This window comes from Zootoca vivipara, chromosome 8, assembly GCF_963506605.1.
Source record: "Zootoca vivipara chromosome 8, rZooViv1.1, whole genome shotgun sequence".
NCBI classification, from domain to species: domain Eukaryota; kingdom Metazoa; phylum Chordata; class Lepidosauria; order Squamata; family Lacertidae; genus Zootoca; species Zootoca vivipara.
The window spans coordinates 26,305,557-26,320,434 of NC_083283.1; the positions used below are offsets into that span (position 1 = coordinate 26,305,557).

A 14,878-nucleotide genomic window follows, 5' to 3' on the forward strand; every position below is an offset into this window, starting at 1 on the left:
ATAGAGAGAGAGGAATACTTAGAAAAAAATTAAGAGGAAAAAGAAGGCTATTGCAAAATAGTAATTTAAGAGGGCTCGTTGCTGTAAACCTATTTCTAGGTCTGAGAAATTCTATTCCTCCTGTATCACCGTAATGACTGTCCTATTTTAAGCAAGAAGGGGGAAGGGGGAAGAATGAAAGTAAAATGATACCATGTATTGCACCTGCTTCTGCTGGCAAATGTGTGCTAGGATTCAAGTTTCAGAAAGCTTTTCCCACCCCAAAAACAGGGTGTCCCCCATCTACACAGACATGTATTGAGCAGGAAACTGTGAATCCTGCTTGCCTGTGGGGACACTTCTTGCTAAGTGTGAGCTGCAAAACACCTCACATATGATGTTGCTGGCCCAGCAGAAAGCAGTGATGATCTCCTCCTCCTCAAGCATTGCAGAGGAGAGTTACTCTAGTTATGTTTCTCTCTACAGTGAATGATCAACAGATGGTTGTCTGATTACCATCCTTCCCTGCATATAACCAGGAAGCATGTTGTTGTTGGTTTTTTTTGCTGAAGTCTGTGAACTTGGGTGACCTATTTATTACACAACTAGTATCTTGAAGCCCATTAAAATAATGGGTGCTAGAGCGCGTGTGTCAGCAGCGGCCGCGGCAAGGCCAGATCGCAACCCTGGCGCTCGGCTATAGGAGAAGCCGGGGCCGCGGCATCACACCGTGCTGCCCGGAGAGGCGGGCACAACGGGCGGCCGGGCGGGAATGGAGGGGAAGCCCTGGGACCGCGTAGGCGCTGCCTCCGTCGCCGCCTCCACCGGCGGGGATGTACACCAAGGGCCCCAGGCTCCCCCGATGGACCACCGAGCAGCTGAAGAGGCCGAGCGCTGAGCAGGCGGGAGAATGGGGTGCGGGAAGATGGCAGCTTCGTTGAGCATCTCGCTGTCCCACAGCAGCAGCAGCCGCTCTTGAGCGGGAGGCGGGAGGAGAAGCTGCCAGTGGCTCGTTTACTGGGTTCTGGTTCTCTTCATCGGTGGGGAGAGGTGTGTGCGTCCAGTCTCTGCGTCCAGTCCCTGTGTCCGTGGGGCACATGCGCAGTAGTGCAAACCCAGGGACACAGGGACTGGACGCAGAGACACGGGGACTTTATTATATAGGATTCATCCTGATTTGCTGCACAAAGCTTGCCTGGAGGTTAGAGGATGCCTAGTCTTAATAGAGCACTTATTCTCAGGAGTGCCAACTTGAATAACATTTTGGAGGGGCAGGTAAGCCCCACCCCACATAATCAATCATAGGATGGGGTGTGCACACCCCATCTGAAAGGCAACGTCCATCAACTTGGGGGAGAGGCCCCATCATATATTTTATTGGGCTGAAGAGACCTCGGCCCCTAGGTGTTGGCTCCAGTGCTCATTCTGATTTGTTTGTGGGACTGTCACATGACAGTGAGCATCCAACCTGATTCCACCTTCAATTGCTTTCACACTGGTTATACATCTTCCTGTTAAATCAGGCATCCCCAAACTGCGGCCCTCCAGATGTTTTGGCCTACAACTCCCATGATCCCTAGCTAAGAGGACTAGTGGTCGGGGAAGATGGGAATTGTAGTCCAAAACATCTGTTTTGGGGATGCCTGTGTTAAATAAATGTTTATCCCATGCATTGTAGTGCATTTCCCCATTGCTTTCTTAACCACACAAGTCATTTTTGTAATAATAATAAAAAAGTGGATTTGTTGTGTCAGAACAACAGATCACGTTAGGCGACTTTAATTGCTCGGAGCAAAATTTCCAGTTTGTGACTGAATTCTGTAGGTCTGGAGGTGACTTATGGTAGATATACAGTATCTAAGACCCGGACCATATTGGAAGTACTGATTTTTTGGGCGATTTTCCTTATTTTATAATTAGCTTAAAGACTGCATTATTTGCCAAAAAAAAGAGGGGGAAAAGCTCAGCAACTTTTGTGTCTGGATTTTCACATTTTGAAATATGGTAACCCTGGTTTACTAAGCATAATACATGTGTACTTTTTCAGTTCTTTTCTCTAGTTCATACAGTCTAGCCATCTAGCTCATTCCTTTTTTAAAAAATAAATTATTTTTATTAGTTTTCAAAATTATTGCAAATCAAACCAAATTACTTTAATTTAATATGATTTCTTAAAAATAACCATTTCCTCCTGTAGCCACATAATCTCTTCTTTAATATCCACTTGAGCCTTCACTTCTTGTAAGTCCGTTCTTGCAGCTAACCATCATTCTCTTCTTATATACAGTGCCTCTGTTACTTCTTATAAATATAAAAGCCATCTAGCTCATTCCTTGCCCTCTTGAAAACAGCAGCCAATGCTGCAGACAAAAAAAATCGGGGTTCAATATGACCTTAACAGATTGGAAAACTGGGCCAAAGCTAACAAAATGAATTTCAATCAGAACAAATGTAAGGTTCTGCACTTAGGCAGGAAAAATAAGCTGCACAAATATGAGATGAGAGACACATGTGAAAATAATCTAGGAGTCTTAGTAGACCACCAGCTTAACACAAGTCATCAATGTGATGCAGCAAACAAAAAATGCTAACGCTATTCTAGGCTGCAACAACCGAAGTATAGTGTCCCAATCAAGGGACATTGCTTTTTCTGCCTTGGTCAGACCACATCTGGAGTACCATGTCCAGCTCTGGGCACCACCATTTAAGAATGATATTGACAAGCTAGAATGTTTGCAGGGGAGAGTGAACAAGAAAACCAAGCCTTATGAGGACAATTGAGAGAGTTGGGTATGTTTAGCCTGGTAAAGAGAAGAGAATGGCTGTCACATCGAAGATGGATGGCCACGTACCCCCAGGATGCTTCCCCCACCCCCCTGGGACATTCCCCCATCCCTGGGATACTAGGCCCTCCCCTGGGATTCTAGCCCCACCCCTGGGGTGCTAGCCCCGCCCCTGGGTGCACGCTGCTCCGGGTGGCGGAGCTAACTGCTCTGGTGCTTTGCCTGTGTACTGATCTGATCTATGTATTAAGTCTTGGGCAAAAACCAAGCTGGGAATTTGAGTTCTTCGTCTAGCAGTGCATTCCAGGACACATTCTAACATTGTATCATGGGAACCACATTTTGGTGACCCCATAATTGAGCCAAAGCCTCACTTCACTCAGTCAAACTCTGCACAGTACTCCATTTACGTCACAAGAGACTGCTGTTGTCAAAACCTTTGCCCTTTACAGCTTCCTGCATTCTTGCACTGTATGTCAGGCCTGCCACGGTTGTGACTCACCAAACCCTCCAAAACTCCTTATTAATCCTGCTGTTGCTGCTGTTGCTGCTAGATTTAGTCTGTTACGTTATTTCAAGGAATGGAGAACACAAATGAAAGAGGTAAAGAATACTAATGGGAAAAGGAAAAGTGATGAAGTATATGGTGATGTAAAAATTGGGCTTTGGCTTTTGCTGCTCAACTCCCCATGGGACTCTGAGTCCCCGAAGTCCGTGATGGGTCAGAGCAGAATAGATGGAGGTAGGATCCAGTGGAGAGAAAGGCAGATCTTTATTTCTCTGTTGCAACAGAGTTCCCTCCCCTCATTGCAAGGAGGTAGGAGAGACCCAGAACAATGGAGTTCAAACCCCTGTAAGACTTTTGAAATTGTCCACTCCTTAGCCCAAGACCAACCCAAAAGCATCAGACATACATCACAGGAGGCAATGTCCCACAGAAATTTGAGCATGAAGCTTCTCTCCTGTCTGCCAGGATATCTGATAAAGCATTTCCTAGGCAGTCGGGGGATTGCTTTACTTTGTTTCTAAATTCTTTATTTACAAACTAATATCTATTGGCACCTGGGACCCACCTGAGACCCAGGTGGCGCTGTGGGTTAAACCACTGAGCCTAGGGCCTGCTGATCAGAAGGTCGGCGGTTCGAATCCCTATAAAGGGGTGAGCTCCTGTTGCTCGGTCCCAGCTCTTGCCCACCTAGCAGTTCGAAAGCACATCAAAGTGCAAGTAGATAAATAGGTACCGCTCCGGCGGGAAGGTAAACGGCGTTTCCGTGTGCTGCTCTGGTTCGCCAGAAGCGGCTTTGTCATGCTGCCCACATGACCCGGAAGCTGTCTGCGGACAAACGCCGGCTCCCTCGGCCTATAGAGCGAGATGAGCGCCACGACCCCAGAGTCGGACACAACTGGACCCGATGGTCAGGGGCCCCTTTACCTTTATCTATTGACAGCTTAACAGAAACTTGCCAGACTGGGTTTCCAGGGAGGGGTAAGCCCCTACATCCCAGGCAGTTTTATTAATGGGATACGCAAGTGAAAAGACAAGGGGGAAGCTTTGAGGTCATTTTGGGAGAGTCAAAATGGCTTTTGGGGATTGTTCTGTGTGCTTAAATAAAGTGTTATTTGTCTCAATGAATTTTCCTGTGTGTGCACACCCTAAATTTTACAATGAAATGGGGGAGAAGGGAGAAACAAAATGGTGAGGAAATCAAACTAGCTTTCCATACCTTGAATTCCTCCCCCCCCCCCGCCCCACAACTGTAACTGTTTATTTCAGAATTTCAGAACTTCCCTGACTTCTAGGCATGCAAAACATCAACAACCCAGGACACTCACTGAGCTCTGCTTCACAATTCTCTTATTGCTTATTGCCTTGATATCTGCTGGGAGGGTGTTCCACAGGGCGGGTGCCACTACCGAGAAGGCCCTCTGTCTGGTTCCTTGTAACCTTACTTCTTGCAATGAGGGAACCGCCAGAAGGCCCTCGGCGCTGGATCTCAGTGTCCAGGCTGAATGATGGGGGTGGAGACGCTCCTTCAGGTATACAGGACCGAGGCCATTTAGGGCTTTAAAGGTCAGTACCAACACTTTGAATTGTGCTCGGAAACGTACTGGGAGCCAGTGTAGATCTCTCAGTACCGGTGTTATGTGGTCCCGGCGACCACTCCCAGTCACTAGTCTAGCTGCCACATTCTGGAATAATTGCAGTTTCCGGGTCGCCTTCAAAGGTAGCCCCACGTAGAGCGTATTGCAGTAGTCCAAGCGGGAGATAACCAGAGCATGCACCACTCTGGCGAGACAGTCTGCGGGCAGGTAGGGTCTCAGCCTGCGTACCAGATGGAGCTGGTAGACAGCCGCCCTGGACACATAATTAACCTGTGCCTCCATGGACAGCTGTGAGTCCAAAATGACTCCCAGGCTGCGCACCTGGTCCTTCAGGGGCACAGTTACCCCATTCAGGACCAGGGAGTCCTCCACACCTGCCCACCTCCTGTCTCCCAAAAACAGTACCTCTGTCTTGTCAGGATTCAACCTCAATCCATTAGCTGCCATCCATCCTTCAGCCGCCTCCAGGCACTCACACAGGACCTTCACCGCCTTCACTGGCTCTGATTTAAAAGAGAGGTAGATTATTCACCCCTTGTTCGTAACAAGGTCCCAAGAAGATTTACAGAGCCCAGTACACTATATGAGGATAGGGCCCTCTGCCCCATTCACAAAAGGGGAGTCCATGGCCATAGCTTTAGATATGATTGGGCATTCTGGTACATTCTCTCCTTCAAAATAGCCTAACATTTTAAGCAACTCAATGATCATGTCCTGGCCTCCAATGCCAACAGTAAATACATTTCCATCTGACTTCATGCTGGCACTTGTAATGCCCCAAAGCATTTGACATTGACACTGAATCTGCTACTATTGCTCCTTTTGGCCTCTTCGTCGTGACCTGGTCCTGTAATAAATCTGTCCTTAAATTAGCCAGATCAAATGTTGGCAGGCTTACCAAGTACATAACAAGAGCTAGCTGGAACAGGCTAATGGCCCATCTAGTGTTAGAATTATAAAAAGGTAAAGGAGCCCTGAGGGACCCAGGTGGCGCTGTGGTTAAACCACTGAGCCTAGGGCTTGCTGACCACAAGGTCGGCGGTTCGAATCCCTGTGACGGGGTGAGCTCCCGTTGTTTGGTCCCAGCTCCTGCCCACCTAGCAGTTCGAAAGCACGTCAAAATGCAAGTAGATAAATAGGAACCGCTACAGTGGGAAGGTAAACGGCGTTTCCATGTGCTGCTCTGGTTTGCCAGAAGCAGCTTTGTCATGCTGGCCACATGACCTGGAAACTATACGCCGGCTCCCTCGGCCAATAATGCGAGATGAGCGCGCAACCCCAGAGTCGGTCACGACTGGACCTAATGGTCAGGGGTCCCTTTACCTTTACCTAAAGGAGCCCTGACAGTTAAGTCCAGTTGTAGGCGACTCTGGGGTTGTGGTGCTCATCTCGCTTTACAGGTCGAGGGAGCCGACGTTTGTCCACAGACAGTTTTTCCGGGTCATGAGGCCAGCATGACTAAGTCACTTCTGGCGCAACGGAACACTGAAACCAGAGCAGGGTATGGAAACGCCATTTACCTTCCCGCTGGAGCGGTACCTATTTATCTACTTGCACTTTGACGTGCTTTCGAACTGCTAGGTTGGCAGGAGCTGGGACTGAGCAATGAGAGTCCCTGGGATGTGAACCGCTGACCTTCTGATCGGCAAGCCCATGAGGCTCAGTGGTTTAGACCACAGCGCCACCCGCGTCCCTCTCTTAGAATTATAGAATCATAGAATTGAAGAGTTGGAAGAGACCCCGAGGATCATAATCCAACCCTCTGAATTGCAGGAACATGCAGCTGTCCCGTACAGGAATTGAACCTGCAACCTGGGCATTATCAGCACCATGCTCTAACCATCTGAGCTATCCAGGGCCAGCATCCTGTTCTCATAATGACCATCTGGATGCTTTGGGAAACCCTCAAGCACCTGAGCATCAAGGCCGTTTTGGAACTGCTCACGCCTCTCCTTGTTTCCCCATCCCCAAAGTGTGGCTGAGCCAGCTGCTGAAAGAATTGTAAATTTCTGCTCTACTTGCCAATGATGCCTGTGGCTATCCAAGATGACTCAGGATAAGGGAGTTCCTTATGTTCCTATCATGGATGTGGAATTACATTAATATGTTTCATTTGCAGCCTAGACGTGGAAATCTAGGCAGTCACTTTAATGTGCATGTTCAGTATGCTCATGCAAAAGCTTTTCTGTTCCTTCAATGGGGGGGGGGCAGCTTCCCATGGGAAAATAAATTTTATGTGCATATACGCACACAGGGCGTGGAAGAGAACAGGAAGCTCCTGCATTTGGAAGTTTTGGATCATGACCCTGTTGACTTTTTGGGGGGGAGGGGGAAACACTATGGCTTATTTTTTCTGAAAACATATTTTTTACATACAGTATTACATATTTTCAACCGACTGTCAATAAGAAGTCCTGTATTATTTGTATACCATCGCCACAGTAGAAAGACATCAGAAGGAATCAAAATCTAATTTAGAAAAGAAGCTAACTGGAGGTTGTATCAAGGAAAAATATCCTGGAACTTTAGGAGGAAAGTACACAAACTGGATAAACCAGATTCATGCACTTTGGTTTCACTGACATTTACGAGATCAAGATGACTAAAAAAATCAAGCACTCATTCCAGTTTTAATGGTTTGTGAAATGTTGTTAAAACATTTGTTGTGTTAGCCATATATGAATTGTACAAGTATGACTCTGGTAGCTTTACCAGGATCCAGAGTGGAGTGCCCATTCCTGCATTTAAATTTTATGTTTCCATGATTTAGATATGTGATTTTGAAATAGTAGTTCAGGAGAGCCTTAGGTTCTTTAGAAACTTATCAGAGGCTCTGACTGACAGTGACAGATAACCTTTTCTGAACTGCAACTTGCACACCTCCCACCGCAGAGAGAACTTTGTTGAATAGGCAGTATTTAAATGCCTGCCTGGGACACAGGTCGTGTTGTGGTCTAAACCACGGAGCCTAGGGCTTGCCAATCGGAAGGTCGGCGGTTCGATTCCCCGCCACGGGGTGAGCTCCCGTTGCTCGGTCCCTGCTCCTGCCAACCTAGCAGTTCGAAAGCACGCCAGTGCAAGTAGATAAATATGGTAGGTACTGCTACAGTGGGAAGGTAAACGACGTTCCCATGTGCTGGTCTGGTTTCGTCAGAAGCGGCTTAGTCATGCTGGCCACATGACCCAGAAAAACTGTCTGCAGACAAACATCGGCTCCCTCGGCCAGAAAGTGAGATGAGCGCCGCAACCCCACAGGCGTTCGCGACTGTAGTTAACTGTCAGGGGTCCTTTACCTTTACCTTTAGATGCCTGCCTGGCTAAATAAATATAAGGAAGTGATGGGTTTTTTGAGTGCACTCTCAGTTCACATGGGATGTATAGCTGTCAAGTTCTCCCTTTTTTTAAAGGAAATCCGTTTATGCTGAATAGGCTTCCTCGCGAGAAAAGGGAAAACTTGACAACTATGGTGGGATGATAGGGAGCCCCATCACACATGATCTGAGCATGCATCTTAGGACGCTCCTCAGTAATGAGCAGAAGTTCTTGGTAGACGAATCATCTTCCTGTAAAAAATATGTTGTTCTTAAACCACTAGCTTTGATCACTATGTTCCCTTTCAGAGACAGCCACATGTTGGTCAACAGCCAGCTATGTCAAGTGGAGGACCTCTGGCTTGCCAGATGTTGCTGAACTTCATCTGCTACCATCTGGGCCATGCTTGCTGGGGCTAGTGGGAGCTGTAGTTCAGCAACACCCCTGGCCTACCTGTCAGCAAGTCAGTATGCCAAGTCCTCTGTCCAGGGTCAATCCACATGTCCAAACCAAAGCTGCACAGTCTCACAGAGATCCTGGAGCGTCCATGCGGAGGTCCTTCAACATGGGCAGCTGACCAGACACAGCACCTCAGCTCTGCTTTCCTTTTGTACTTTGCCTGTTGGTTGCCGCATCTGGGCTTGTGTGACCCTCACCTGCTCCAAGGCTACTCCAGCTGAGGAATCACACATCTTCCAGAGCTAGCAAGCCCCTATTGGCTAGCTAGTGAGCTGGGCTGTGGGCCCCCTGCCTACATCCTAGAGCACCCCGTCTGCTGCTCCCTATGCCTCAGAGCCTTCCATGTTTGTGGAGATGGTTCCTCTGGCTCTGATGATGGGTCCTGCTGCTCTGGTTCCTGTGCACCGACCTCCATCCTCCGTCACCCTGTGAGTACTTCCTTCCCCATCCCTTGCCTGCCCCAGTGTGTCCCAGGACAAGTTACACCCCTCACAAGGATCCTCTGCCTCCTCCCCATTGCCCTGCCAGTTCATGACAGATGATTTGTTAGTTTACTTTGGTGGCCCTCCAGGTGTCGATGGATGACAACTTCCATTATCCTTAACCATGTGCCATGCTGCCTGGGGCTGATGGGAATGAGAGTTCGTTGACAGGTGGAGGACCAGAGTTTCTTTTTTATTTATTTATTTAATTTTTTAAAATTATATTTTTATTGGTTTTATAACGAATACAAAAAAATATTTAAAAAACATAGATAAAAGTAAAAGACAAAAAAACAAAAAATGCAAAGAAAAACAAACATTTTCTTAACAATATAATATTCCAATATACTTTCTTACTCTGTCGACTTCCGACTCCCCCCCCCTTCCACGTTTCTATTTATATTTAATATAGCACTCTCTACTTCTTAAATCATTGCTTCTTCTAAAATACTCATTATAAATATTATTCTAGATCCGTTTTAACCACGAATTTCCAATATTTCAAAATATCGTTTGGATATAAAAATCATAATAATTATTTTACATTTAGTCTTAATTCCTCCTTACTATAACTATTTGCTTCTTCAGCCTCTTTGTACTTCCACTTCCCTTATTGTCCATTATTTAATCATATATTTATTCTCCAAATAAATCTTGAATTTCTTCCAATCTTCTTCCAGTGTCTCCTCTCCCCGATCTCGGATTCTCCCAGTCAGTTCAGACAGTTCCATAAATTCTATCAGCTTCATCTGCCAATCGTCCACAGTGGGTAGATCTTAGGATTTCCAGTTCCTTGCTAATACAATCCTAGCTGCTGCTGTGGCGTACAGAAAAAAAGTAACATCTTTCTTTGGCAATTCTTTCCTTGTAATTCTGAGTAAAAAGGCTTCTGGTTTCTTAACAAACATGTTTTTAAACACCTTCTTCAACTTATTATAAATCTTATCCCAGAAGCTCTTTACTCGGGGACAAGTCCACCACATATGGTAAAAGGTCCCTTCCGATTCTTTACATTTCCAACATTTGTTATCCTTTTTATGATATATCTTTGCCAGTTTCATTGGCGTAAGATACCATCTATACACCATCTTATACAAATTTTCTTTTAACACGTTACAAGCAGTAAATTTCATATTACTTTTCCATAACCTTTCCCAATGAGGACCAGAGTTTCAATGCCCTTGTTTTAGTGGGAAGTGTTGCTTTAAACAGACAGCCTTCTGTGGTTCTACAGAGGAGTGCAAAAAAAAGGGTACAGCCGTACCTTGGTTTTCAAACGCCTTGGGAGTCAAATGTTTTATCAAAAACTGGAAGTGATTGTTCTGATTTTCGAACGTTCTTTGGAACCCAAACATCGAATACGACTTCTGCCGCTTCCGATTGGCTGCAGGAGCTTCCTGAAGCCAATTGGAAGCTGCGCCTTGGTTCCCGAATGTTTTGGAAGTCGAACGGATTTCCGGAACGGATTCCGTTCGACTTCCAAGGTACCACTGTATTTGGAATGTGTGTAGTGATCAGAGCCCCCATATATTGGGCGTCACAGAAGCTGGCATGCCTGACATCATAGTAGACTGACAGGGCACAAGAGAGGAATATTTTGTCTTCATTCATATATTTTTAATCAGATGCTGCCCCCTGCTTAACTTCACCTAGCCTCCGGGCGTTTCCAGGGTCTCTTCACTGCTGGGATGAGTAAAGCAGCTGCTCTGGCTCAAGGCCAGTGTGCAAGGAAAGTGCACTGCCCTCGCAAAGATTGGAAGGAAGTGAGCAGGTTGAGGAAGGCAGCTCTGGGTCAAATTTGGCCCACCAACAGGAGTAGAAAATAAGGAAGGAGCAGGGGCAGGTGAGAAGCTGCAACTCTCAAGGGAGTGAAATAACAAAGTCTGGGCTGGGAGACCAGATGTCTGCAGAGCAGCCTTTCCCCCTAACTTGATGTCCTCTTGGTACTTTGGACTACAACTGCCATTATCCTCAGCTAGCGTGCATGACTCGTGCTGCATGACACTAATATTTGTGTGGTATTTATTTTACAAGGTTTATATACCCTCCGGTTGGAATGGAACCTTGAAGTGGTTTACAAAACTAACAAATCAAGAAAACCAACAGCAGAAACAAGTTTAAAGCAACAGTTTAAATAAAAAATCAAAAATTAAAATCAACAATACACTGAAAAGCAGCTATCGGCATTCTACATATCTAGATAGCATTTTTGTTTAGGAAAGCCTATTAGATGGTGCCAAAAGGAGTGAAGTAAGAGCCCCTGCAATCTCTGTCTTATTCTTGTTAAATAAAATTAAACAGTTTTCGTGTCAGACAAGCACCACAGTTAAATCCTCATAGTTTGGGTGGGGAATACCATAAAGGGTTTAATACAAGCATCCCCAAACTGCGGCCCTCCAGATGTTTTGGCCTACAACTCCCATGATCCCTAGCTAACAGGACCAGTGGTCAGGGAAGATGGGAACTGTAGTCCAAAACATCTGGAGGGCCGAAGTTTGGGGATGCCTGGTTTAACACAACTTGCCACATGTGATATTTATTTCTCTGCTCCAGATGATTTTCTGCGGAGTACTTATCAATTCCAAGAACTCATTCAAGTTCATGTTGCTTCCACTATCTCACCCAGTCAGCTAATGCCATTGATAGATGCAGTTGTAAGATGTTTCGCAGCAGTTCGTAACACATTAGAAGAAAAAGCACACCAACCACAGAGACCTAATTTGCAGTGCTTCATTGAAAAGACTTGTATCTGATTAAAGTGCTGGTAAATATCCACCCTGTAGGGACCTGCTTTCAGTCAGTAGGACATATATCAAATCAGTCTATTTTATCCACATAGCCCAGTATTATCCACTCTGACTGGCTGTGGTTCTCCAGGTCTCAGGCAGAAAAGGATCTTTCTCAAGAGCGACAATCTGATCCTTTCTAAATAGGACCATGACTGTCACCCCTGATTGAGTTGTGCCCCCTCTCAAACTTTCAATCTGACACAAAGAGTGCTAATAATTGGTCCCTTCAATGCTATTAAACATTTAAAGCAGCATCACATCAGTTTTAACAGTCATGGCCTCACCCCCAAAGAATCCTGGGAAGTGTAGTTTAAGCAGGCTGAGAGTTGTTAGACATAGCTGCCAAGTTATCCCTTTTTTAAAGGGATTTTCCCTTATGCTGAATAGGCTTCCTCGCGAGAAAAGGGAAAACTTGGCAGCTATGTTGTTAGATGACCCCTTCCCCCCGTCACACAGAACTACAATTCCCAGAATTCCCTGGGAAGAGGGGAGGAATTGCCAGTTAAACCACTCAAGAGGACAGTAAATATGTACAGCAGTCCTATGACACATTCTTTCCACAAAGAGCATGGTCAGTGAGTAACAGGAACATGAGTTTTTCTCTGCTCTGCTGTTTAAAGGAGTTGCCATTCTTCTTTCAATGGAAAACAGTCTCATAACTGCAAAGGAATTCTCTTGAACCAACCAGAAGCTGTGGTAGGAATGTCTCTTAACAGAGGTTATACTCCTGCTCCATCACCCATGCGCCAGTTAAGGCTCACCCATACCTGCTTACCCCAGGGAAACCCACACTTCACTTCTGAATTGGAGCAAATGTCTATCGAGTTTTCTCTGGATTGGTGTTTGCTCTGAGTTACTGATAAAGAGAAGGTTTTTGGGGGGAAAGTGGTGGGACAAAGGCAAAACTGCTTAGAAAACACGGGACAGGCAGAAGTGTGGAGAAGACCTTACTCGTAAATGTCATCCAGTTTGAAATGTTTGGTTGTTAATGTTTATATTACTGTGTTGGCTTTTATTTTTTTACTGCTTTGATGAAGCATTTATGTTGGAGGTTGGATAGGTACAACACGCCTAGGTTTCCCAGCAAGAACATTTAGCAAGCTATGATTCACTAACATCTTTTAACTGAAGTCAGTGGGGCGTTGAGTACCTCTGGAAGAAGAACACACAGTGGATTTCCCCAGGAAATAAGGAAGAAGTAAGCCTAGAATTAACACAAGTCATTTCCACAATGTTTTAATTTTTCTTTTTTTAGATTTATGGTTTTGTTTTCAAATGATGCTCGGGGCAACCCTGGGGTTTATTTATTGTTATTTTTTGAGGTTTTTCTTTAACCCCATCCTCCTCAGGGCAGTATGTAAAGTATTTAAATACAAATGTCTCTCTATCCATCCACAATCACAATAAAACCATCAAACTCATCATGGCGTAAAATGGTAAATGGCAGCAACTAGCGGTCAAACCTAGATGAGGTCCTCAGATTATGGACCAAAGGCTTGAATCTTATTGGCATTTTAAAAGGTAGGGAGATAACCAAATTTCCCCAAAGGTAAATTCCATGCACATGGTGCCACCACAGAGAAGGCCCAACCACCAGTGTCATCAAGTATTTGGGGCCCAAGCCATTTACGGTCCCAAGCCTTTCTTGAAAACGTACCACATTTTTCAAGGGAATGATCATTCTCAGTACACAAGCTTGTCTATGGTTCCTGATCTTTTCCTACATTACACAGCTGCAGCAGTGGATGTTCTCCAGGGAGAGTGCTCTTGCTTATGGGATGCTGCCCAAGAAGTCTGTTCAAGGTCTCTGAAAACTGACCAGGAAACTCAGAACATGCCCTATAATCTCCCACAATGCACAGCAGAAGTGGGGCAGTTAGGGTGTAGGTCCCACAGCAGACGAGTCAAGGGAGAAAGGCTTTGCCCTTCATTAAGAGGGCTTGAAAACAACTTCTTTAGAACAATTCTGCCAACTTACGAAATCAGTAATCTTGTTCTTCTTTCACAAAGGTAGATTTGACAGATGAGAGAATGTGTATAAAGACAGTAAGGCTGTGTGCACTTTCCCCATTTTTTTTATATTTATGTATTTTCCTTATTTTTATAGATCCACAAAATACATAAGTCTCCACCAAGATGCGGTACAAAAGCAGTTTTTAGAACGAAAAAACAAACAAAAAGGATGTCATGTAATACTTTCACTTGCCAGGTTTCCCCCTTACCCACCCTCTCCAAACTTCAGTCTAGAGTCATGTAGCAGTGACATAAAGTGACATTTCAGAAGCAGGAATCCCATCTTTTAGGAAAACACTGCAAGATCTTTATACGGATGTTTATCAATTCAAAGATGTGGACCTGCAGGTAGCAGATATATTTGGATAAGGCTGAAGTCCTAGCTGTTTGTTGTCTTTCAGTTTTTGTACTATAACTCGAGCAACTTCCTCTCCTTGGCTATCGGTCGTATCGAGCAGCTGCCTGACTTTTGAGGTCCTTGTAGGTTTTGTGCTGATAAGTTCATAATCCTCTTTCATGATTAAATCCCTTGAAAGGAGGGCATCCAAGGACTGGTTAAGGCAAGCCTCCGTCATCTGGTTGACAATGTCTTCTCTTCTGGTTTGGATCCACTGGTGAGCCACAGTTTCGTCTTGCTGTTGCTGCTGCTGCTGCTGCAGAGTCTGCAGCATAAAATCTAACAAAGGGGAGCGGGGAGAAAGATGACAAAGGTGTGAACGCATACAAAGAGCATCAAAATGCAGCAAAACTATTTGAGAGAGAATTGCCTGAGTTTCAAAATACCAGAATTATTTATCTGTGTCATTTCAACAGGATTTCTACAGTGCCGAATCAACAAAAACCTCTAGTAGCTTGCATAAAGCAATGCAAAATATCATAATAAAAAATACCCCAAATCTGAAAACCAAGTACAGTCGAACGAAATCCACTCTAGAAGTCCGTTTGACTTCCAAAACGT

General features: G+C 45.2%; 1 protein-coding gene across 3 annotated transcripts in view; it reads right to left on the reverse strand.

Moving 5' to 3' along the window:
* Positions 1-13,674: 13,674 nt before the first annotated feature.
* The window catches only part of RIPK2 (receptor interacting serine/threonine kinase 2), a 29,507-nt gene continuing 28,303 nt past the window's right edge, over positions 13,675-14,878 (reverse strand). For all 3 annotated transcript variants that reach the window (XM_035125146.2, XM_060277717.1, XM_035125145.2), the window contains exon 11: positions 13,675-14,596. In XM_035125146.2, coding sequence (XP_034981037.2) covers positions 14,244-14,596 — 353 coding nt within the window. In that variant the 3' untranslated portion in view covers positions 13,675-14,243. The remainder of the gene's footprint in view (positions 14,597-14,878) is intronic.